A 23,782-nucleotide genomic window follows, 5' to 3' on the forward strand; every position below is an offset into this window, starting at 1 on the left:
GAACTCAAAATTTTAAGTCAACTAACTTTCATGATTTTAAATTAATTCATTGACATTTTACACAATCACAACTCAGATTTTTTTCTTTTATTAACCTACTCTATATTGATATAATTCCAATCTGAGTGCTGTCTTTTATATTAACAATTAGCAATGGCAATAACCTCCTCCTTGACCATCTTGGAAAGGTTTGCTGTACTGCCAGCTGTTACTACAACCTCACTTTGACCTAATACTTAGATGGCATATGTAAGATTAGTACAAGGACATGTTTACAACGCAGGCCCTCATCAGGATTGTCATTTTTTAAATTGAGACAAAAGCTACATTTCTGAGGGACTTTGATGAAAGGCATACTGGGATTTTAATGCAAATTAGAGATCTGAGTTTATTTGTTGGTTCTAAAGCATGACAATGTGTAAATTTTATTTGTGCTAACACGTGTGAGTTGCCAGGTGTAAAGGAACCCCTTTGTGCAAGATATATGCGAGCATTTGGGGCTATAAACTTCAAATTAAGCTAAATAACTTGGACATTTGAAAAAGTAATACAATTCTTTTTGTACTATGTGTAAAATGCTGCCTTTCCTGAAGTCAGCTACACATGGTTGATTTCATTTGAAATTTTTACAACCTCTTAAAAAGATAAGGCCTCTTTCATTTCCTAATGAGTGCTGCCACTCTGTGGAAAAAAGGAGTACAACATCCTGGTGACATCTGGTTTTTAATGTAGTATTAAGTCAGTCTACTTCCTACTTGTTGCCATCTCAAGAGGATCATACAATGATTGAGGTTTGTGAACCTTCAGTTGTCCATATGGAAGATGAATATGAAGAAACTCAGCATTTATTGAGGAGTTTTTGAGTCTTGTGTATTTTCTAAAGTTTATGATCATCAAGTTGGAGAATGACGAACATGTATCCCTTAACTGCACATCCAACTTTGAGTTGAGTTTAAATCCTTTTTTTCTTGTTTATGTCCTGTTTTCCCGGATTCCCCACACATCTGGTTATTTTGGTTTTGCTCCAGACCTGAATACTGCAGAAAGCTGAGGAGCAGAGTGAGGGGTGTGTGTGTGTGTGCGAGGAGGGGGGAGTGAGAAGGAAAGTATACGAAGAAAAGGGAGTGGAAAAGAAGAATGTGAGGAAGAGGAGGCACAGAAGGCAAATAATGACTGGCGGTAAACAGTGAGTTAAACAGCGCACTTCCAGGAAGAGATAGAGTGAGCAGTGGTGAAACAGAGAGAGAGAGAGAGACTGAGATTGTTTTTGGCAAATACAGTGGCCTCATACAAGGGTTTGTGTGTTTATCCACCAGCAGGTCACAGAATGGCGCTGTTCCCGTTCTGCAAGACACCCACAGGTCAGTACAAACTCAGCCACTGTGCCACCTCTTCTGCTTTTGTCATGGCTGCTTGTTTTCCCCTCACTTGTCATTGATGTGTGACTAATCCAAGTTCAGTTGCTTTAAAAACATGAGAGAGTCAAACTGAACCAGCCGGGATGAACCTCAAAGGTTTTAAGGCTTCTCTCCGAGATTTTGCAAGAGTAGTCTGATCCTGAATCTATGTCCAGGAAGACAAGTTGAGTCCTTGATTAATTCAAGAACTCCTTGTGCATTAGTCTTAAATCTCTTGGCTGCAGAAAGAACACGCACATAAGCGGACCATGTGTGGAGAACATTGAGATAAAGATCTACATTTACTCACTTGTGCTTCTCCTTAAGTTCTATCTCATGCAACAATATGCAGCTTTTGGCTCAAACCCAAATCTCTCTTCATAAATAACAACACCCATCAGCCCAGTCTGCCTTCGACTATTCCTCTTTGGCTCAGCATCTCCAGCACTGTTTTAGGGGACATGGTTTCACCACGGTGTATCACTGTTTGAGTCAATTTTACCAAACTAAACGGGACTTTCAAGTACTTTCTTTTATGCAGAGACTCATTCTGTGGCATAAAACTGTTGCATATACTTTAGAGATTACATTATTTGACTGAGTCTGTGTGTCCATGTGTGTGTTTCTTTGCACAGGACGAGTCAGAATAACCACAATAAAACTGGTCCTGTGCTGTTTTCTCCTGTGTCTTATCATATGTAAGTGTGCAGAAGATTTTGTTCCACCCTAACATTTTGCAGCAGGACACCACTATAAATGTAAAATAGAACTTGGTTGTTTGAATTGAATTGCATGCTAAGTAGTTTGGCCCTGTCATGTTCAGAAAAGTCTATTTGTTGTCTTTTACATCTAGTCACAGACAGAAATTCAGTAAAACATTTGCTTAAATAAGGTCAGTTGTGATTAATTAATCTTGATAGATTTTCTAGATCTTTAAACTGTGTACTTCAAAGAGTTTCTCCTCAAAAATCATGTTTTCCCTTTTCAGACTTCTTCCATGGACGTAAAGGAGCTGTCAGTGTGAAGTTACCTCATCCAATTTTTTATGCCATGGGAATGGACAAAGGGAAAATAATGGCTGCCGTTCCACAAACTCCTATGGAGACACCATGGGGTGCTCCTTTAGTGTGGGGCGACAGCCACAGCTCAGCCCAGCGCAGAGCTGCATTTGCACAACACAAAGTCCATGTAGGTCTCCTGGCACTCGCGGTGGGAACCTATGGCCCGTTCGTCAGACGTTTTCTGTCTTCAGCTGAAACCTACTTTCTCCCTGGTCAGATGGTCACCTACTACATTCTCACAGATAGTCCCCATTCTCTGGATCCGCCCATCAGGTTGGGACCTGAACGACAGCTGAAGGTGGTTCCTGTTACAGAGCTGCCTGGGTGGGACAGACTGGCCCATCGTCGCATGGCCCTGCTTGCTGAAGCCATCAACGACCTGTTCAGCAGTGAGGTTGAATACATCTTCTGCGCCGATGTCGATCAGGAATTTGTGGCCTCTGTGGGAGAGGAAATCTTAGGAGACCTCGTGGCCACGTTGCACCCAGAGCTCTACGGGATGCCACGAAGTTCATTTCCTTATGAAGCTGAAGAAGTCTCGTCAGCTTGTGTGGAGGAGGATGAAGGAGACTACTACTACACCTCAGAGTTGTACGGCGGCTTGGTGTCTGAGGTGAACAAACTGGCTCGTACCTGTTCTTTGCTCATCTTGCAGGACCACGCTAACGGGGTAGTGGCCAGGGGCCTCGAGGAGAGCTACCTGAACCGCTACCTGATCGACCACAGGCCGACCTGTGTCCTTTCACCTGAGTACAACTGGTGGGACTCGGAACTGACTGCTGATGTGCCTGTGCAGAGGATAGTCTCCTTGGGAAGGCAATGCAAAGCTTACGATAAGAAGAGGAGAGAGGAGCACAAATGCTGAAGGAATGTTAAAAGGAGGGTCAGGAGGGTTTGGCTGGCTGAAGCATTGAAGCATCTCACTCACACACGAAGGACTACTGTTTCTGTTGAATTTGATCAAGATGAAGAGATTGTATGTATTCCAATCATCTTTATTTAATTCAGAATTTCCATTTAATCTTCTGCTGTATTGGACGGTAAATGCAGCCTGCAATCACTTACAGAAGTAAACTGCAGAATCTGCATTCAATTAAAGACCCATTCGTGTGAACAGTGCCTCTGCATGCCTGCTATCTCGTCCACAGCAGACAAAAAAATAAAGTGACCTGTCTCTATAAACGAAGCGCTGTCCTTTCCATTAATGTCAGCCTTGGAGATACTGCTCCAGTGGCTTTGTGGTCAGCAGCGATAAGAGTCAACAGTGTAAGTGCACACTTTCCCTGCAGTGGCCAATCATTAACTGGAACAGCTGCTGTTTCAAGGTCTTTTAATAGCAGATGGGGAAAAATGGATACAACAGGATGCTGTCTCTTCAGGCTACACGTGCATACTCGTTGCTGTGTTTGAGCTTCTGGCAAAGCTAATATAGTTTTGAAACTGATAGAACTGCATGCTTGAGGATGTATTGAAGTGATTTACCAATAAAAGTGCTGTTTCCACATCTATGAGCTGGAGAAAAAGCTGAACTCAAATGACTTTGATTGTGGTGGTTGTGTTGTCTGTCAGTGTGTTTCCCTCTTTCTCCCTACACCCACAAACACACCAACATGCTCCCACGTTCACACTCTGCTTTCTCTTCCTTGTGTGCTGTGTTTTAATGGAAGGGTTAAACAGCAGCAGATGGCTTTTTCTCACTGCCAGCAGATTCTGTCTGCAGGGCCAGATCGCCACGTAGAGAGAAGCTGTGAAGTTGGAGGTGAACTTCAGATAAACCCTTGAAATACTTTTTTTTTTTTTTTTAAACTAAAGTAAGAATTGTCACTGCTACACATGTGTTACTGTAGACTGATTTCCAGCATTCACATGTCACCCCAGCTTATTAAGTCCATTCAAATTTAACCTGAAACGCCTAGGAGGCTAATTTGTACGTTTCTATCTCAGATCACCATGGTTTCATTCAAAATCACACATAGCCAAATCTAATTAGTATCTGCAGATTCTTCTAATCATCACCATAAAGGATTTTTACATAAGTCACCCCATCCATGCTGAGTACCCACACCACAATTAAGTTTATTTAAGGTATGTAAAATATCAATCAGCTATAACAAGTAATCTATTAATAAGAACTCAAAATTAAGACATGTTGTACAATGATAGCAGTCAGTATTGAAGTGAGGGCAATGGATGCTGAGAAACCTACATGATCTGAAACAGAACAAAAACAACAACCAAACAAACAAACCTGACCAAATAAAACTGTGTTGGGTGCCAGCAAGGCACCAATGTTCCAGGAAGTAGAGAAAGGCATGCATCTTTTATGCAAACCAGTTTTTATAGACTACAAACAGATGAAGGCAATACCCCACTGAGGCAGGAGTTACCAAGGAATAAAAAACAGCGTCTGAAATAAAAAGACACAGGCTACACAGGTACTGTCGTAAAGCCCAGGAACACCACACCTGTATTAACCCAGCAATATAGTGATGATGCAAAAGCTTAAGATTCTTTAGCTTTTTCTTGTGTGAACACACTTCTGCTAAAAATAGGCTAGTCTGTGTTTGTTGGTTTAAAATAATGATGACCTGCTCAAACAAACCTCAGTGAGCTCAGTGACAAAGATTAAGTCCAGCTTTTCCTTTTCTACTTTTTTTTTTTAATTTGGTACCTGGTTTCACGTTATTAGACGGTTTTGCCATCAGCTGCCATGCTGACACTGTGAGGTTTAACCACATTAACATAAGCTTATCTACCAAAATATACAAAACATTCAAATAATCAAGATTAGCATGTGATTTAATTGCTAAATAGATTTTAAATCAATTACTTACGTTTGGGTAATGCTAATGAATGAGGCAGTAAGTAAGGCAGACAGTAAGATGGATTCCCAGCAATACAGTGGTTAAGAATGAGGTCCGTCTAATTATTACATTACTGGAATATTATAATACTATTAAAGTTGATATTGCTCATGCAGCAGGTGAGTACAAAGCAAAAGCATGTCATCATCAGTCAACTTTTGTCTGTCGACAGGACTTTCAGATAATCAACATGAGGACTAGCTCAGAACCTTCATCAAATTTCAAATTCACATGTGATTTTGTTGTTTATGTGACGCCCACATTAAGAGCCATACATTAATATTTCAACAAAACGTGTTTGGTCCACCTGTCCTTCATGTTTCTCTACTGAAGGAGGAAACTGGAAAAAATCCAGCCCAGGATGTTGCTGTGAGTCAACAGTCCTAGTTAATGAGCCACTGTGCCACTGTCATGCCTGCTTATTAGTGTCAATTATAGGCCACTTACAGGTAAGTTAAACTGCTGGAGACTTTTTAATGATGGTGCAAATACTAGGTCACAAGTTGGTGTTGATAATTAAATTCCACACTAGCTGGTGGTGAATTATATATAAGAGTTGAACTATCTTTGTTCAATCTGTACCTTTATAGCAGAAGCTGCCAATACCGTGTATATCAAGCTTTAAAACTTATATGTAAAGGTATTGAACAAAATTTTAGCTGGACATGTAGAAAACTAAGACATCTTTACCACAGTTACTGACTGTAACTGATTAATGAGTAATCCATGTAGTCATTTAGAACAGCTTGTAAGGACATACCCAGCATTGTACTAAACTGAGCATGTCCTCTAGTGTGAATAATTAATTTAGTGACATTTAAAACATAGTTGTCAGTGTCCCTGGTAAAAAAAACTGGTATCTAGTAGTTATGTTATTTTCAGTATATTTGTGTTTACCGTTCCTTGAAGAATAGGTGTGTAACTTTTATCTCCTAGGCCTCCACCAGGTTACACCTTCAGGGCTTCTGTAAACACAAAAGCTCTAAAGTTTCTTACCTCCCCCAAAGGCTTTATTTAATTGTTTGCACTGCCAGCAACCTGTCAGACAAACCAGAGCCCTCATTGAATTACAGGCCTTGGCATTTAAAAATTTCCATATTTAAGCCAAGAGGTGGTAAAATACAGGAAATGAGATGTTCTCAGAAAAGGTTGCAGGGGGAATCGTCAGGGAATAGTGTTTTACATTTAGGGCATGTATCACGATGTAAATTGACTGACTGTGTGCTGGTCAGTTTATTTTGTGGAAAAGGGAGACTAACTAATGCAAGACGTGACATCGTGCTTGTGTGTGTGTGTGTGTGTGTGTGTGTGTTTGAGTGAGAGAGAGCGACTCAACAGGGGGATGGGTGGGGTGGACAGCTATGGTAATCTGCTAGATTCACACAGGCCTTTCCCCACCCTGCCCTCATCAAAACATACTGGCCTAATTATCAGGTCAAGGGGACTGACATGGCAAGATAGTGGAAGTGCAGCGAGGGGGGGAGGGATGCAAACACACAGACACACACAAACACACACACACACTTGTACCCATTGTGCTGATGTCACAATATACCACATATCATTTAAAGTTTTAACATGAGATTATTCTGCCATATAGTGTGAGATTAGTGACCATGGGTGTAAATAGCTCCAAAAGTAAAATACCAAAGTGAGAGCATACTTCTGTGTGTGTGTTTTAAGAGAATATGAGCAAAAACGTTTGAATTTCTGAGGCAGCACAGGGAAAGTGTTTCACCAAACTGCATGTGAACAAAACGCTGCAGCTACCTTTAACTGTTTGACCGGGCTGGGATTAGTTTTACAATGTCAGCAAAAAAAAGCAGGCAGAGGCACTTTTGCCAAGAGGTATTTGCATATACAGTATGTGTCTGAGAGAGGTTATAGGCTGAGGGGAATCTAACGAGTTACTAGAAATGTTTCCCTGTGTTAACATGCAAAGAACAAATGCCACGATGCAGTAATGCTTTTTTAGATGCATAGATGCACAACTCCTTTGCAGGAGGAATCCTGCAAGTTACTACGCTTCTTAATCAGAACAATATCTCGTAAGCTAATGTATTATGCCGTGACTTGGCTGTGGGTGGAAAGTGAAAAACGAAGCTAGCAAGTGACAATCAATCTCCTCCTGTCAGCCTGCAGGCAGCAGCTGTAGTCCCTCCCCGGGCCGGACTGAGCACAGGGAGCCGGGGCTGCTAAATGCTCCAGCCTCAGAGGGACGATGGTGGCAGGCTGGTAAAGATGGCGGCGCTCTCTGAGGATGGGAGGTACGGATTAAATTGTGGCCAAGAGAGCGCAGGCAGATTCACCGTACTGCACGTCAAATTGACCGAGACGGCACTCAGGGCGATAGAGAGCTACCAAAAGTGTGTGGTGAGTGAAACAGCCTTTTATTTCCGTGTAAATTTCCGCGTCGGACCGTGGGTCTGACACAGCTAGTCTCTGCTGGGAAGCCCAACTGCCACGCACAGGAAAAGCTACAAAGTTAGCAGGGTTGTTGACACAGCTAGCTTGTGCCTTCTTGTAAATTTTATTAGTCTCGTATCATGAAAACAATCAACTGAATGCGATAAACGAGGCTTCGGACTCCACGTCTGGCCGTGTTTTGCGAGCTGACAAACATGATTTGATGAACAAAATGTGTTGGCAAAGTTAGGCAGCGGTTAGCCTACGTTAGCTCGACGTTAGTCTGAACTCACCGTGCTGTGCTGGCCAAGTCAGTTTTTCTTGCCAAACTAATGACAAACTTTGCCCAAATAAAGAAATAGGTAATTTCAGATCGACACATGTACTACTCCCTACACTAGACAATTAAAAATATTGAACGTAAAAGCTCAGATAGCCAACGCGAACTTTAGTTAGCTAGCTTATTCGTTAATAACGTTTATTCGACGAGGTGTGTGAGTCAGGGGCAGGGTGAAAAGACAACACTACGGATGAATTTACATTAAGGAAAGTAAAAATAACTTCCATATACTGAGGTGTATCTCACTTATGTCCGTGACAGGCCAGCATACCATGCGGTCACAAGTTTAACATATTTAGAAAATCTAACATCACAGCCTGGCAGGGACACGAAGCTCGTAGTCAGCCTCGTCACTTCATAGCTAACGTTGACTCGACAGCTATTTCTTCACCTAACGCTAATTATAGAAAGTTCATACAAGGTTATATAGAAATATATGCAGAATGTAATCTGAATTATATAAGAAATTGAGTTTAATGTATGCATGAGATAAAAAATTACGTCAAACTCTATGATAGGAGTATGACATCTGGTAGCAACTAAACCTCATATTATTTCTTAGTACGTATTCACACCGACAGCACAGTGAAATATATGAATGTACTCTATAGCTATCAACATACTGCATTTTGAATGTGCTCCATTTCACCCTAGAGCTTGAAGCCACCGTTTTTTTGTTTAAAAGCTGAGTGCTCCAAGAGGACACTGCATACCTGTGCAGATTAAATATAACTTCTCAAACTCGAGCTGCACAAATTGTGTAATCTTGTTGAGGTGCTGCACAGGTGAACTAATCTGGAGATATCTCTCCCGTCTTGAGTTGCGGAGGCCCAAAGGCAAGTTACCTGACTTAAACTCTGCAAACAATGCTGTTACATAACAGTGACTGGGCCCAGGTCTCCACTCAGGGCTGATGTGGTGTTCAGAGGTCTCTGCAACAGCTTTTTATGGCTCACGGCGTCTCTGTATGTAGGCTATACCTCTGTTTGCTCACCGTCAGCTCTGTTTAATACAGAGATCTCCTCTAGCGAACACCATGTTTGAAATGTGGATATAAAGCCCAATTTAAAATGACCATTTGGTCAGTTTCTGACCGCTGTCTGGCAATCCGAGTCATCCCCAAGTTGAAAGAATTCTTTTGTGACAGCCCGTGCTACAACCTTATTGGATGTGGTAATGTTGGTCTGTAGCTGCATTGAACGGCAGCCTGCCATCTCTTGCTGAGTGAGCAGCCAAAACTGCCTGCTTTTTGTTTCTCGCTCCCTCTCAGTAACATTGAACTATGGAAGCTGGCTATCTTTGTCTTTCTGTGGTGATGTGAAATGTGATCAGAACTGTGTGTGTGTGTGTGTGTGTGTGTGAGTGTCAGTGAGTGTATGGGTAGTGGGGGAGGGAAATCAGTCAGTTTCTTGGAGCTTAGCTTAACTCTAACTGTATCCTAGCTTTAACTACCATACATTTTATGCTGTATTATTTCTGTCTTGTTTCATGTGTGAGTTTGCAAGCATGTTTTAATTTCCAGGAATGCAGTGAAGCTGTTGTTAATAAAGTGCACATTCCACTCAAACCAGCTGACTCAACATTTCAGAGGTCTATGATCTATCTAACTGGTTACTCTCTGTTGGCTTCAGCTGTGTGAAGAAGCTGGAAGTCCTTTGCTTTCCTAACCTAACCTGTACTGCAACAGAGTAGCCACTGCATATTTGTGGCTGTCACGTCCATTTCAAGTATCCACCTACACGAACCTGCAAACCTACATAAAACAAATGTGTTACAGAAATACCCTCTCTAAAATATCTGCAGTGTTTGCTGTGTTAGAGTCCAAGTTGTGTTGAGATAAAAAGCAAACAATTTTACCTGCCACCTACCTCTTAACCACTTGAAAAGAAATTACTGGTGAAGTTGACTCACGTGGCCTCTTTGTAGATTTAAACTTAAGGGCTCAAAGACACTGAGCCATATGTTGAGTTCCAGTGAACTGTCATCAAGTATTTGTGGCTGACAGTCGACTCTGGTTTCTGCAGTATCACTGGTCTCACACTGTTTGACTCTCATTGAATGTGATTTTCTTGACTATTTAGAAGAATCCGTATTATTTCTAGCTTAATCAAAAATGAAGACAATGCCTTTGCAGACCTGCAATAGGCATATTTTTGTTTTATATTCTTGGTTCAGTCGCAAATGAAACTCTTGCAAATGAAAATGAGAGCAATTGTCTTTCTGCAGTGCTGGCTTTTCAGGTCCTCTCTTTTGCATTTGGAATACAGATTGCTGCCCAGTCGTTTTCTCTGGCACAGACACAGAAGACTCGCTGTCAGCTAGCTGTCCTCTTTACACTATATTTAAGTGAAACTCTTAACAGAATATGTAAGTGGAGTGTTTGCTCAGGCAGCCTTTGTCAGTGCTTGTTACAAGGTATGCTTGGCGTGATAGGACCCCAAGGCTCTGCTGTTCCTATAACCAAATGATGTGAGTTGTTAGTCAAATAGTGTAACATGTTCTGCAGGTTCTGTACTACACTACTGCTACTAGTGCCACTGCCACTACTGAACTTAACTAGATTTATTCAAATAATTATTTAATCCTATCATTATTATAAATGTAAATTGTTGTATATGTTCACTTTCAGAATGTACCTTCTCGGCGGCCATCGATACAATTCAAGGGACTCCAAGGAGTGAGTACTTTTTTTCTTTCTTGAGGTTTAGATTAGATAAATAATCACATCCCAAACTGTGACAATTGAGATGTGTACATTCTACTGTGGAATAAATTAAACCGTATTTAATTTAGTTTGCCTTGAAGTCTTTAAATGCTATATTCTGCTGTTGAAGTTCAAGCTTTGCATCAGGTAACAGTTTTTATTTTAATGTGGTGAGTTGCATTTTTTTATTCATTGTGATGTTCCTACGCACCCACAGACCCGTTATGGCTCAGTCAAGTTAATCAGCTACTTAAACACTGCTCACTTTAGACTTATCTAAGCCACCAGTATTGGCACGTTATAGCATGATCACAAAATGTATTGGTTGTTTACATATTGAGAGATAGATTATACATTTAACATGGTGTAAGAATACAGTGCACAAGAACCACCCTAATTTTTACAATTATCGGCTTATTCAGAAACAGAACTTATTTATCATATGTAAACAGATAAAGAATGGTGTATAAGATTATGGACTGTAAAATATGTTGGTATTTATCCAATACTTTATGTAGAATTTCATTTAAATTGATAAAAAACCAAGAGTTTTCACCTGTTGGGGCATACTACAGTTTTACTTAAACTATATAAATGCTTGTTTCAAAGTAGTAATTAATTTAGGATTGGTAACCAGAACTGTGTCTTTGAAAATTGCTGAACTATTCATGGAGGCACAAACTGATTTCACACCCATCTGAAGACTATAACCACTGTTTTCCACTGCTGTAGTCCACGAGGCACATGACTCACATACAGCCTCCTTCCCTTCGTCCTCCATGTTGTTGACTTTTACCCAGATGTTAAATGTAGACACTGCTTCTGCACACACTTTACATAAACACACATCATTATAAGATGTAAACCCAGGTGAGATTTAAATGTGTTTAGCATATGGTAGTTTTATAATCACATGTTAACCTTGTGTTTTTTATTTTCCATCTCTCCTCAGATAATTGTCTCAGACACTGGGATATGCATTGTTCTGTATTTCCTATGTGATTTTATTTATTTATTTATTTATTTATTGCAGCACATTAAAATTCCCAAGACCAATTCCTCCTCAGACACCTTCCATGATTTCGATTTTTACCTGTCTAATGTGGTCAAGGACAACCCTCAGGGAAGCTTTGAGTGCATCAATCAGTATGTGTCGAGGTAATAGTAATCACTGGTCAGCAGAATCAACTGTTGCTGTCTCACTAGATATTGTTAAAAGATAATCCCTCCCTGCCTGACATTTCTTTCTCATACTTCTCCTTTGTAGCTCAGGGGCTTCACACCTGGCATTATTGGCAACAGTACAGAACAAGATCACTGTGTGTGCCACTAATGACTCCTACCAGGTGACCCGGGAACGCATGACCCAGGCTGTGGAGGACACACGTGAACGTGGGACCAAAGTCATCAAGCCTGGAGGCCAGTACAGAGGTAAGGCCCTGACTTATCTGCCACAGTCAGATGCCAGGTTTCATCCAGCATGCTAGAATGGCTTGACATCCTTGCAACACCTCTTCTCTCTAGTTGGACTCTTGATCGACTGAACCAGTGAAAGCTAAAAGCCTGACTTCATTCAAAGCCATTATTGCGACTGACAAACCGAATTAATTTGCTGTCTCAGTCTTTTCCAGTAGTTGGATTTATAAGGGCCAAAGGTGACATAAAACCTTTTCTTTTTTAAAAACTATTTACATTTTTTATTCTTTTTTGCTAAAGTGATACGGAAAACAAACTGCTGTATATGGGTGTCTCCAAACAAATCATCTTCGTAGTTAAAACTAGTTTGTAAGATAGAATTCCTTATCAACTGTGTACTTCGTTGTTGAAATGAGAATATAGCTCAGCTTACAAAATGTTCAACCAGAACTAAACTCTCCTCAGGACGGTTTTTCTGGGCCCTGGGGATACATTTGCATACACTGGCCCAGATAGAAACTGGGAAACGAGAGGAGCAACAGAGAAATGGTAGCACAAGAGCTTGTAGCAGCTGGTTTGAAGTGAGAACCCTACTTACTAATGCAAAAGGAGCCTTTAGTTTCTGGTTTTCACTGGCTTTTAATTTCAGGTAACGATCCGCGACTTGTATTTTTATCTTTGTCTGTAACCTGTATCTTTTTAAGCGCTGCACAGCCATTTTTATTTGAACCAAATTACATTTAATGTTTTGTTTATACGTTCACTAGTACAGGATAATTATTTCAGATAGGGAGAACTTCATTATGTAAGCGTTTCACCCATGATTGGCCTGATAACATAAAATATGTGAACTTGCACCTCGTCACAGTGCTCCCATTCTCAGCTTTTTGATAAGGATAAAGGCGGAATGTTTCCGTTCTCTTCCTCTCTCTAACCTTAATCTCTTAAAGAGCTTTAAAATTTCATAATGACCGTGAAGCAGTATAGAGAAATGTGCAGGCATGTTGACTAGGCACATGGCTCAGCAAGACACAACAGAGACATCTTATGTTCTAACCAACTAGACACTTCTACATTTCATGAAGTAAAGTTAACAACACAGAGTGCTAACATATTTTATTTATGCATATTTCCAAACTGAAATCAAACTCCCAAGCTAATCTAGCTCATACAGAAACACATAGTCAAGTGTTTAGTGTAGTTTAAAGCTCACATTTTTATTTTGGTTGCACAGCCGTAATATTTGTAAGTTCATGCGAGACTGGCTTCATTTAGGAAGTTAGTAAGTGAAAGGGTAGCAGTGTAAGAGAGCTGTTCGGTGAAGTGAGGTCATTACTTGCCAAAATTACATCTATGGTTTAATTTTCCTGAAGGGAAGAGATGTTAATATTGTACATTTTGTCTCTAGGAAAGCAAGTCCATATACGCAAGCCTGCACTATCAGCCCCAGAGGTGGCCCCAGAACGCAAGCGCTCCACACCTATCAACCCAGCCAACACCATTCGTAAGTGCCTTTCCAACAACCCCGTGTCCCAGCGGCCATTCCGTGACCGCATCATTCACCTGCTGGCACTGAGGTGCTACAAGAAGCTGGAAGTGCTTGCTCGTTTACAGCGGGATGGTATTAATCAGAAGGACCGAAACTCGTTAGGGACCACCCTGCAACAGGTACCAAAAGGCATCTGTTTTTAATGACTTTTTTAAATGTCATAATATGGTTTATGTTAATTGAGAGAGCAACATGAGATGGAAGTGAGAAAATAAACAAAAAAAAAAGAGACAAATAATCTACAAAATAATCTAAGTAATTGTTTCATGTACCTGTGTTCTTTGTCTAATTTGATTTGGTATGAAAGATATAGGTATAAGCACACAAACCTGCCTGTGAAAATTAGCTTCACAGTAAGTTTCAAAGTAGGCTTCATTTTCTTTGAATGAAATGAGCCACATAATCGTTAAATAATATTTGCATGGCACAGATGTTTGGCCAGCACAGGAAATGTGAAGTTTCTATACATGTTGTGTACATCTCATGTTTTTACAGGATTTACTTGAAACTTTGTGTGTGTGTGTGTGTGTGTGTGTGTGTGTGTGTGTGTGTGTGTGTGTGTGTGTGTGTCAAACAGGTGGCAAATCTGAATCCCAAAGACAACACATACTCATTGAAGGACTTTATTTATCGTGATGTCCAGCGAGACTGGCCTGGCTACACTGAAGATGAGAAGTCCCAGGTTGACCGCATACTGGCTCGGTATGGAAATGGCCAGTTAGGCTTTTTAATAACACTTGTCACTTGATGAACTAAGCAATTGCACTTTATGGGTTGGGTGTGTTTCTAACTTGTCATGCCAATTTGGAATTTTTTTCTATTGTACTGTTCCATACACTGCCAGCTAAGGTGGATGTTGCTGAAGTTGGTAAATGCAGAACACAACTATTATTATATTGTACAGTAATAATAATAAATAATGGGTCCTAACAACTGTAATGTGAAATGTAAAAAGTGTAAAGTGCTTGAATATAAAGAGGACTGTTCATGATTTCAAAGTCTAGCTGATGGCTAGACTAGAATGATGGCTAAGAAATGACTCCTAACATGTCGTATATATTACACTTATCACCTGAAACCACTCTATCCCTTCTTCAACAGCAAATTAGGTCTCCCTACTGAAACACCCTCATCAAACATTTCTCCCAAAGATAGTGTCCCCACATCCCCTCAGGTATCTACACAGATTAACACTTATACAAACTCTCACTGTGTATGCCAGGATGCAGTTTTGCTAAATTTGCGGTGTTTCCTTACAGAAGCGCCAACCAGACTTTGACTTCATTGATCCCTTGGCGCCCAAGAAAGCCCGCATCTCCCACCTCAGCAGTCGAGGGCCAGCCGTATCTTCCTCTTCCTCTGACCGTCGGGAGGACGAGGGAAGCCCCAGCTCTAAACACTTGTCTTTACCCTCCACCACCTCAGGCCCTCCTACCCATCTCCCCATATCGTCTCACCCTCCTGCACCATCTCACCAGCAACCCAGCCCAGCTTCTAACTCCAACTCACCGAGCACCCCAGAAGGTTGTGGCACCCAGGACCTGCCTATAGACCAGAGTTCGTCCTGTAGAGATCCATCACCCACTGACTTCTCCTCCGATAGAACCCTGCAGGACCATTATCGGCACCCTATCACAGTCCCCAGACCAACCTCATCCCACAGCCCTTCTCCTCGCACCTCACTCACAGTTACCTCCACTGTCATTACCAGCCCTAATTTGACTAGTAGTACCAACAAGTTCAAAAAGAAATCCAAGAAGCACAAAGACAAGGATCGAGAGAGGGAGAAAGGGAAATGGACAGAAAGAGCCAGCAGTAGTCCTCCATGTGTAGCAGAGCAAGCCGTGGAGAGTCGCAAAGCCAAAAAGAGGCGCAGTGCTGAGCAAGTAAATAATGACGTCATCAACAAGAATCCTTTCGAAGATCAAGGTGTGTTTCTTTACTTTATCTATTTATTGTTCACATATAGAGAGATGGATAGATCTATATATTTATCTATCATCAAAACCGTGTTTTGATGATAGATCTATATTTATATATATATAGATAGATATAGATATATAGATATATAGATATATAGATATAGATATATAGATATAGATAGATATAAATTTCACACACATTTTTAGCAGCAACAACTGTTCATTAGCAGAAACGTTCTGATAAACGCATATGCCACTTGCCCATCGAATAGCAGCAACTTGCATTTGGATGAGAGTCAATCATCCAGCTGCTGGTTCTAGATATTTTCTCAGGAGTTGGGGGAGGTAGGTAGATTAAAACCAAATCAGCTTTTGAGTTGGCTAAAAATACAATGCTGATAGGCTTTTTGCATTGATAAAATTTTTGACCTATCAAAATAGGAAAGACACTGCTATTTTTAATAAAATAGCAATTTTCTATTGAGCTGCTTTGGTTTCAGGCTCCAGGTACTTTCCATCCTCTTCATGTCTTGAATAGAACAAAATCGTTGTTATTGTTAAGTAAGACCAGGTGTTTTACCAGAAATGTGAATGTCTTCAGAATGATACAGCAGTGTGTTAAAATGAATATGCCGCAGACACTTATAGGGTCTAATGCTATGCAGCATACTTGAAGTTGAACTTGAGAGCATTTGAATCCAGCTCAAATCCAACTTTCCGCTACATGTATGTTTTTTTTTTCTACATAAACTTTACTTGTCTTGTGACTAACGTGCCTCCTGTGTCCAAGTATCTCTGCAGTTTATCTTCCAGACTTTGGATTGTTGCTCACTTTGTTTTACTGTGTCTGGCAGCTCACGTCCACATACAGTTTGAACTTTGAGTACGCTGATGCTGTGGACTTTGCCTGAACATATTTAGGCATTGACCTGAGTCTTTCTTTGCTCTGTGATCTTTAGTTCTGATAGATGTGATATTGTGGTTGTTGTCTGTCTGGCAGATTTTCTGTTTTGATCAACTGACTACTTATATATTGGCAGTTTATTTTGCTATTGACACACTAAAACTGCAACATTTACTAGGTGTCAACAGTATATTTGCCTTCAGTGTCTACTATAACAAATATTCAGTAGAAAAAGAAATTACCTTTTTTTTGTGAGTGTAAAAACATAATAAAATCAAATTGTATTAATATTAGGCAGATGAACAAAAGCATACAACTTTATTCTCTATGTCATTACTTAACAAAAAGAAGCCAAAAAAACACAAGGGCATTACCAGGTACCCACATGATTCAGTAGTTTGTAGATCCTTACTTTTAATTTCAATTCAGTTCATTTTAATTTTATTTGTATAGTGCCAAATAACAACAGAAGCCACTTCAAGGCACTTCACAGTGTAAGGTTTAAGACCTTACAAAATCTAACTAACCAGGTAAACCTGCTTGTAAAATATGGAACTATGAGCTCTTTTTAAGATAAGATGGAGCTTGATTATTAAGTGATTTATATGTGAGGAGAAGTGTTTTGAACTCATTTTTGGATCTTACAGGGCGCCAATGGAGAGAAGCTAATGTAGGAGAAATGTGATCTCTCTTGCTTTTTCTAGTCCGAACTCTGGCTGCAGCATTTTGGATTAATTGGAGGTTTTTAAGTAGTTATTGGGACATGCTATTAATAATGAATTACAATAGTCCAGTCTGAAAGTAACAAAACACATGGAATAGTTTTTCAGCATCACTTTGGGACAGGATGCTTCTAATTTTACCAATATTCCTTAGGTAGAAGAAGGCAATTTTAGAGATTTATTTCATGCATGATGTAAAGGAGACATCCTGGTCAAAGATGACTCTAAGATTCCTCACAGTATTACTTGAGGCCAAAGCTGTGTCATCTGAGGTTACAGTATGATTAGTCATCATGTCTGAGGTGTTTAGGACCAAACAAACTGTCTTGTCTGTATCAGGGGTAGAAAATTAAAGGACATCCAGGCCTTAATGTCTTTTAAGCATGCTTCAAGTTTGACTAATTGATTTGTTTCTTCTGATTTTATAGATAAATATAGCTGGGCATTATCTGCATAACAATGGAAATTTATAGAATGCTTTATAATAATATTGCATAAGGGGACCTATATACAGTAAAAAGAATCTGTCTACAGTGTCGAATGCAGCACTAAGTGCAGCACTGAGTATAGAGGGAAGTCTGTTGTCTGATGCTAAGAGAAGATCATAAGTGACCTGTAAGAGTGCTGTTTCTGTACTATGATATACTCTAAATCTAAACTGAATATCTTCATATAGGTTATTTCTGCCAGGTGGTCACATAATTGCTTTGAAACTACTTTTTCAAGGATTTTAGAGATAAAAAGGCAGAATGAATATTGGTCTATAATTTACTAAAACCCCAGAGTACAGAGTAGCTGTTTTTTTTTTTTTTATTTTTTTTTTTTTTTTATTTTTTTGTGGGAGTAGACGTTTGACTGCAGCAACCTTAATAGCCTGTGGTACTTAGCTTTTTGGATCCGATCAATCTATCTTTACTAATATGGACGTGCTAAGTAAAACATCATTGAGCAGTTTAGTGGGTATAGGGTCTAAGAGACATGTTGACATGTTGGTGTAGATGAATTAGTTACTGAAATTAACTCTGCATGATTTATGGGGTAGAAGCAGTCTAAGAACGAGGGAGGTCTTACAAATAGTCTAGAGCTGTTTTTTCTTTAATAGTTATTAGTTTTATTTGTAAAGAAATTCATTCAATTCATTTGATTTGTTTTCTCTTTATTTAGTTCTCTCCTCTTGTGTTTTGTTTTTTTATTTTAGGTGTTCAGGGAGCACACACTGTCTCTATAGGGTCTCTGCGTCCTGGGCTCCACTCTGAGATGTCAGGGTTTAGGTTGTCTTATAAATTCTGCCATATTTCTAGATAGTAGAGACGCACCACCTAAAATGGGATGGATGCCCCAGGTTTTCTCAAAACATTTTCCAGTTATCTATGTAGCTGTTTGCAGGACACCATCTAGACAGCCAGCAGTTAAATGACAATATGTGGCTAAACATGTCATCACTGCCTAGGAGCAGTAACTTGACGTTTCCTGTATGCTTTTACAAGTCTCTCACATAGTTGTGGAGAAATTTTTGGCCAATTCGTCTTTACAACATCACTTTAGTTCCGAGGTGTTTGGACATCTGTTTATGCGCAGTTATCAGTTGGTTGAGGTCTGGACTTTGACTAGGTCATTCCAAAACCTTATTTTTTTTATTTCAGATTGATTTTATTATGACTTTATTTAATCAATCTGATGTAGATTTACTTCAGATCATTTTCCCGTTGCATGACCCAATTTTGACCAAGCTCTAGCTGTCAGACGCCGTTACATTAGCCTCTAGAATACTGTGGTTTAGAGAAATGATCATGGTCGACTCAATGACTGTAAGGTGCCCAGGTCCTGTGGCTGCAATACAAGTCCCTCTACCACTGTACTTGATGGTGGGTTTGAGATGTTTCTGCTGAGATGCTGTTTGTTTTACAGCATTACAGCCACTCCACTTTGGTCTCATCTGTTCATAGGACATTGTTCCAGACGTCTTGTGGTCTTTTCAGATGCAATTTTGTGAACCTCAGTCATGCTTTTATGTATTTTTTTTCTTCTAGACAGTAAAGTCTTTCTCACAGCAGAATCTAAAAAAAAAAAATCTTACTTTTTCAGTTGTCTTGTAGTTGTGCTATTGTGGGCTCAGCAAGGCTTGTGGGGTCTATATTACATATATATATATATATATATATACATATATACATATATATATATATATATATATATATATATATATATATATATATATATATATATATATATATATATATATATATATATATATCATATATCATATATCATATATCATATATCATATAAAGGTGTATCCCTCTAAAAATCCACTGCCACTGACTTTATTAAACTGTTTTCTTATTTATCAAACTACTGTATTTGTTCCATTTTTGTGACACATAATGAGTAAAACGGTACATTTCCCTGTTAGATTCTGACTGTTATCTATGCAGTTAAATACAAAAGTGTTGATTCCTTGTCTTATGAGTTACAAGTGCAGTATTCACATTTTGTGTTTCTTTTTATTTTCAGACTCTTCAGACAAAGCCAAGCCAGTCCAGTCCTCTGAATTTTCTTCCACAACCGAGATACCTGACTATGCAGTGTAAGTAACTTTCAAGTGTCTATACTCGCATAGTATGACCTCTTTACCCTTCAGTGCTTTTGTTTCTTCTCAGGAAAAAACAAAAACACAGTTTATACTGTCATTAAACAGACACAAGATTGAGAACTAGGACAGAGTTAATGCATCAATACTTGTGCACTCTGGTATTCTTCTTTCACTTATTACTGTACTATGACTGGTTTGTACATCGTCTATCAGTGATGTTTTTACTCTGTGTTTAGTTTAATTTTCTTTTCTGTGTCTACAGGAAGTACATGCCGTTGGTGTCCATAGACCAGCGACAAAGATATAAGGATGACTTTAATGCAGAGTATGATGAGTACCGCCTGTTGCATGCCCGTGTGGAGAGCATCACTCGTCACTTTACCCAACTGGATTCTCAGTGCCGAAAGCTGGCACCTGGCACCAAAGAGTACCAGGTTAATGCAACATTTAGCTTAAATATACTGCACAGCATCACATTTGCGGTGCCTTTGTCATCGTGGGATAACATGTTCTGTCATTGCGATGAACTTGCACATTAGGTAGCTGTTGGTCTGATAATTCTGTCCATTTCTGGCACATAGATAATAATATTACATAGTACAATAGTGACTTTTTCATATTTAGTATTCATAATTGAATCAGTGTTGTAGTTGATTCCAGCAGAATGTAATGTAGCATTTGACTTGAAAGCTTTGAGAACTGTGTTAGTACACTCACGTGGAGTTACACACACAGGAGGCAGGAATAAAAGAGTGTTTAATGATCAGCATCAAACTAGGTTGTTACTCTTTCTGTTGCTTGATCCATTGAGACACAAGACCACAACAGGTTAAGTTATTAGTCAAAGCTTTAAAGTGTGTAAAACTAAACACAGCATTCCCTGCATTTTCAGTCATATTAACTCAGTGTCTTGTGTTAAAAGGTTTCTTATGTGAATTTGCTTTAATTGTGACTATTTTTATTTAAAATTTTACAGAAAGTGCAAGAAGAAGTTTTGAGAGAGTACAAAAAGATAAAACGAGTAAGTACTTCATTGACATGTGTGGGGTTATTTAAATATTACTAACTTTACAGTTGCCATTAGGTTCTCTTTATGAAGACAGCAGGAGCTGCTGTTGCTGAGAAGACTGGAGCCTGACATTATGTACTGTTTGTTTTACAGCATAGTCCCAACTACCATGAGGAGAAACAGCGATGTGAGTACCTGCACAACAAGCTGGCCCACATCAAGCGGCTAATAGCTGATTTTGACCAGCGCAGAGCCAAGGCCTGGTGCTGAGAGCACTGCACACAGCATCTTCACTAATCAGTATTGAAACTGGAGTGTCAAACCAGGAGGGGGTGTCCAACTGGCAATTATTTATTAACACCCCTTCAGTTACGGCCTCCACAACAGCCCCCATCCTTTCTCCCCTTCCTCCCCTTCCTCCTTCATTCCTTCTCTTTTTTTTTTTTTTTTTTTTTTTTTTTTCCAATCTTTGATTCCACTGGCTTCATTGTTGCCTGCAATCTTAAAAGTCTCACTCTTTCCCATTTTTCTTTTTTCTTTTTTTGTTCTCTTGTGGAATTATGTACCACTGGACCAGTGGAAGGAGCTGCCTGCATGTGTAAAAGGGTTTGAGGAAAATCTTCAACTCTTCAAACGTTTTGCAGGACTTTATCTTAACGCAGAAAAAAGAACAAAAATATTTTTGAGCATCAGTGAAAATATTAACCTGTATTTAAGTAAAAAACAAAAAAAAGAGGGAGATCTATTTATTTTGGCACTCTTGGTGCAAAAGAAGAGTCCGCATATGATATATTGTTTAACTTTTCTTGAAAACAATGCAAAAAAAAAAAAAAAAAAGTACCGCAGGCCTTATGTGTTTGACTTTGTGAAGCCATTTTGCACGCAAGATCCATTATGTCATCACATCTCGTGCAAAGCTTTCTCCACTGCCTCACTTCCTCTCTTTTCATGCAAAACTGTATTGGATAACCTTGCTTTGGAAAATTGCTGTTGACGCTGACATTGAAACTGAAAAGGAAGGAATTGAGACGGGAAGGAGAAATGATTTGAGCCGACAACAGTATGTGTGCATGGATTATAAATTTAGTTGTAACGGCCACGTGGTATGGTGAGGGGGGGGGTATATTAAAGGAGTATGATCCCTGACAGCCAGGGGAAATATTCCCTGCACCAAGTGTTTAGTGTTCATGGTGCATTATGGGTGCCTTATGGGTGTTTACACTCAAATATGTTGAGTTGGGCTAACCCCTGGGAGCCACAGGCTATTCTAAAGAACTACAACTACTGCCTGGGAACAGGTTGTGTGTGTGTGTGTGTGTGCATGTTTGTGTGTGTGCGTTAGCGTATGTAAGTCTGAGTGGTAGAGAAAAAGTAATATCAAGTCTGGAAGGAGTGATACTAAATTGTGTGAGTGTGTGGTTGTATGGGTGTGCATTATGTGGAGTGAAGGGAGAAAAAGAAAAATGTGGGGCAGGAAGTGAGAAACATGAAAAACAAACAAAAAAAAAAGCTGCTAGTGTTTAACCAGTCAGAGCACTCGGGATCAATCTGGCTGGAGTAACAGTATCTGATCTTAATTGAAGAGATATAGAAGATCCTTATTTTCCAGAGTGGTTCATGTCCAAAACCCTGGAAAGGACTGTGCCCACCTCTTCAGCTTTATCCTGCGGCAAACACTGTGTTTGTGTTTTAGAAAGAAGCGAAACATGTCATCCACCAGAGCACTAATCTGTACGATGATGTCAAATGTATTTGATTCTTAGTTTGATTTCTGCAGAGCAATGAAAATATTTCAGAGTAGCTTTTTGGTTTTTTTTTTTCTTCTTCCCAACATTGATATCGATTCAGTTCAATGGATGGATGAGAAGCTTCTTCATAAAGACTTCATTTCAGCAAGGGAAATATTGTTTACAAACCTGTGTTAGAATGTTTGCCAAAAATTAAACACATTCTGGTACTGCATCCACGGAGTAAACGTCGTAATTGGGGCTTAATTTTAGGAGACATTAATACTGGAATATGTAAAACAGCATTACTTTTGGAGCTGTGAAGAGGACTTTAGTCACTGTGCACCTAGAAGGATCCACCATCTTCACAGTATTCCAGTATAAATACATTCAGCTGGTGTGGACATGCAAGAGTGAATCCTGTACTGGGGGGGAAAAAAGTGTTCTTCCTCAAAATAGAGATTTAAGTAAATACTGGCCAGGTCTATTTCACATGTATTTTGGTTGTGGCATCCTGTCAAATAGTCAGTCTCTGCAGTAGACTGACTGTTTTGGTCGGCTGTCAGAATCAACTTAGCATAATTACAAACTAGGCTTCACTTTCTTGTTGTCAAGTTATTTTGGTCAAAATCAGCACTTGTATTTTGGAGGTGTCACAACAGCAGATAAAAAATGTCCACGGGTGTTTGGGCTCAAGTCAAGATTTACACTTACTATTTCTCTGGGCTACAGAGTCAGTGTTTTGGTTCATTGTTCCTGTTTTTGTCACAAAGGGCCACTCAAACAGCCTGTAGAAGCCAGGCTTTTACAAACTGTCAGTCACCTCCTCTCAGCCTTCAAAACATTGTTGTTTTTTTTTTTTCTTTTCTCCTTCTCATCAGAAACCGATTTACTTATGAGGAACAACACAAATTAACCTAAAGTGACTTGTAGCAGTGAATGCAAGGGGAGAACAGGGTTGATCAAGAGTCTTAAAGAGGAAGTAACAAAGTTGAAAATGCCTGGCAGTGTTTGGATATGAAAAACCACTGAAAATGTGAATTTTGAGTGAAATCTGATCCTGCCCAACTGAAAATGTACAAGACATTTTAATAAAGCCAACTTAGTTTTACCTTGAAATTGTGTCTCCTCTCTTTTGTGTTACTGGTGGCTTCATCTCCAGTGTAAC

The 23,782-nt window shown here is 39.6% G+C and overlaps 2 protein-coding genes across 3 annotated transcripts; both read left to right on the top strand.

The window, feature by feature from the left end:
- Positions 1 to 750: 750 nt before the first annotated feature.
- On the top strand, positions 751 to 4,004 carry LOC113153453 (globoside alpha-1,3-N-acetylgalactosaminyltransferase 1-like). Of its 2 annotated transcripts, XM_026347090.1 has the most exons (5): positions 751 to 791; positions 1,029 to 1,186; positions 1,317 to 1,361; positions 2,033 to 2,095; positions 2,386 to 4,004. In XM_026347090.1, exons 3-5 carry the CDS (start codon positions 1,328 to 1,330, stop codon positions 3,321 to 3,323), a joined length of 1,035 nt encoding a protein of 344 aa, XP_026202875.1. In that variant the 5' UTR covers positions 751 to 791; positions 1,029 to 1,186; positions 1,317 to 1,327; the 3' UTR covers positions 3,324 to 4,004. The 2 variants fall into 2 exon arrangements, with proteins under 2 accessions (XP_026202875.1, XP_026202874.1); XM_026347089.1 differs by having other exon boundaries at positions 1,029 to 1,361.
- A 3,459-nt stretch (positions 4,005 to 7,463) lies between these two features.
- ell2 (elongation factor for RNA polymerase II 2) lies at positions 7,464 to 23,733 on the top strand. The gene is made up of 12 exons (XM_026347598.1): positions 7,464 to 7,695; positions 10,698 to 10,745; positions 11,806 to 11,930; positions 12,040 to 12,203; positions 13,597 to 13,856; positions 14,315 to 14,439; positions 14,839 to 14,911; positions 14,997 to 15,666; positions 19,800 to 19,872; positions 20,141 to 20,312; positions 20,855 to 20,899; positions 21,041 to 23,733. The coding sequence occupies exons 1-12, from the start codon at positions 7,522 to 7,524 to the stop codon at positions 21,155 to 21,157; spliced, it is 2,046 nt and encodes a 681-aa protein (XP_026203383.1). The 5' UTR covers positions 7,464 to 7,521; the 3' UTR covers positions 21,158 to 23,733.
- The last annotated feature ends 49 nt before the right edge of the window (positions 23,734 to 23,782 follow it).

Source organism: Anabas testudineus, chromosome 5 (assembly GCF_900324465.2).
Source record: "Anabas testudineus chromosome 5, fAnaTes1.2, whole genome shotgun sequence".
NCBI classification, from domain to species: domain Eukaryota; kingdom Metazoa; phylum Chordata; class Actinopteri; order Anabantiformes; family Anabantidae; genus Anabas; species Anabas testudineus.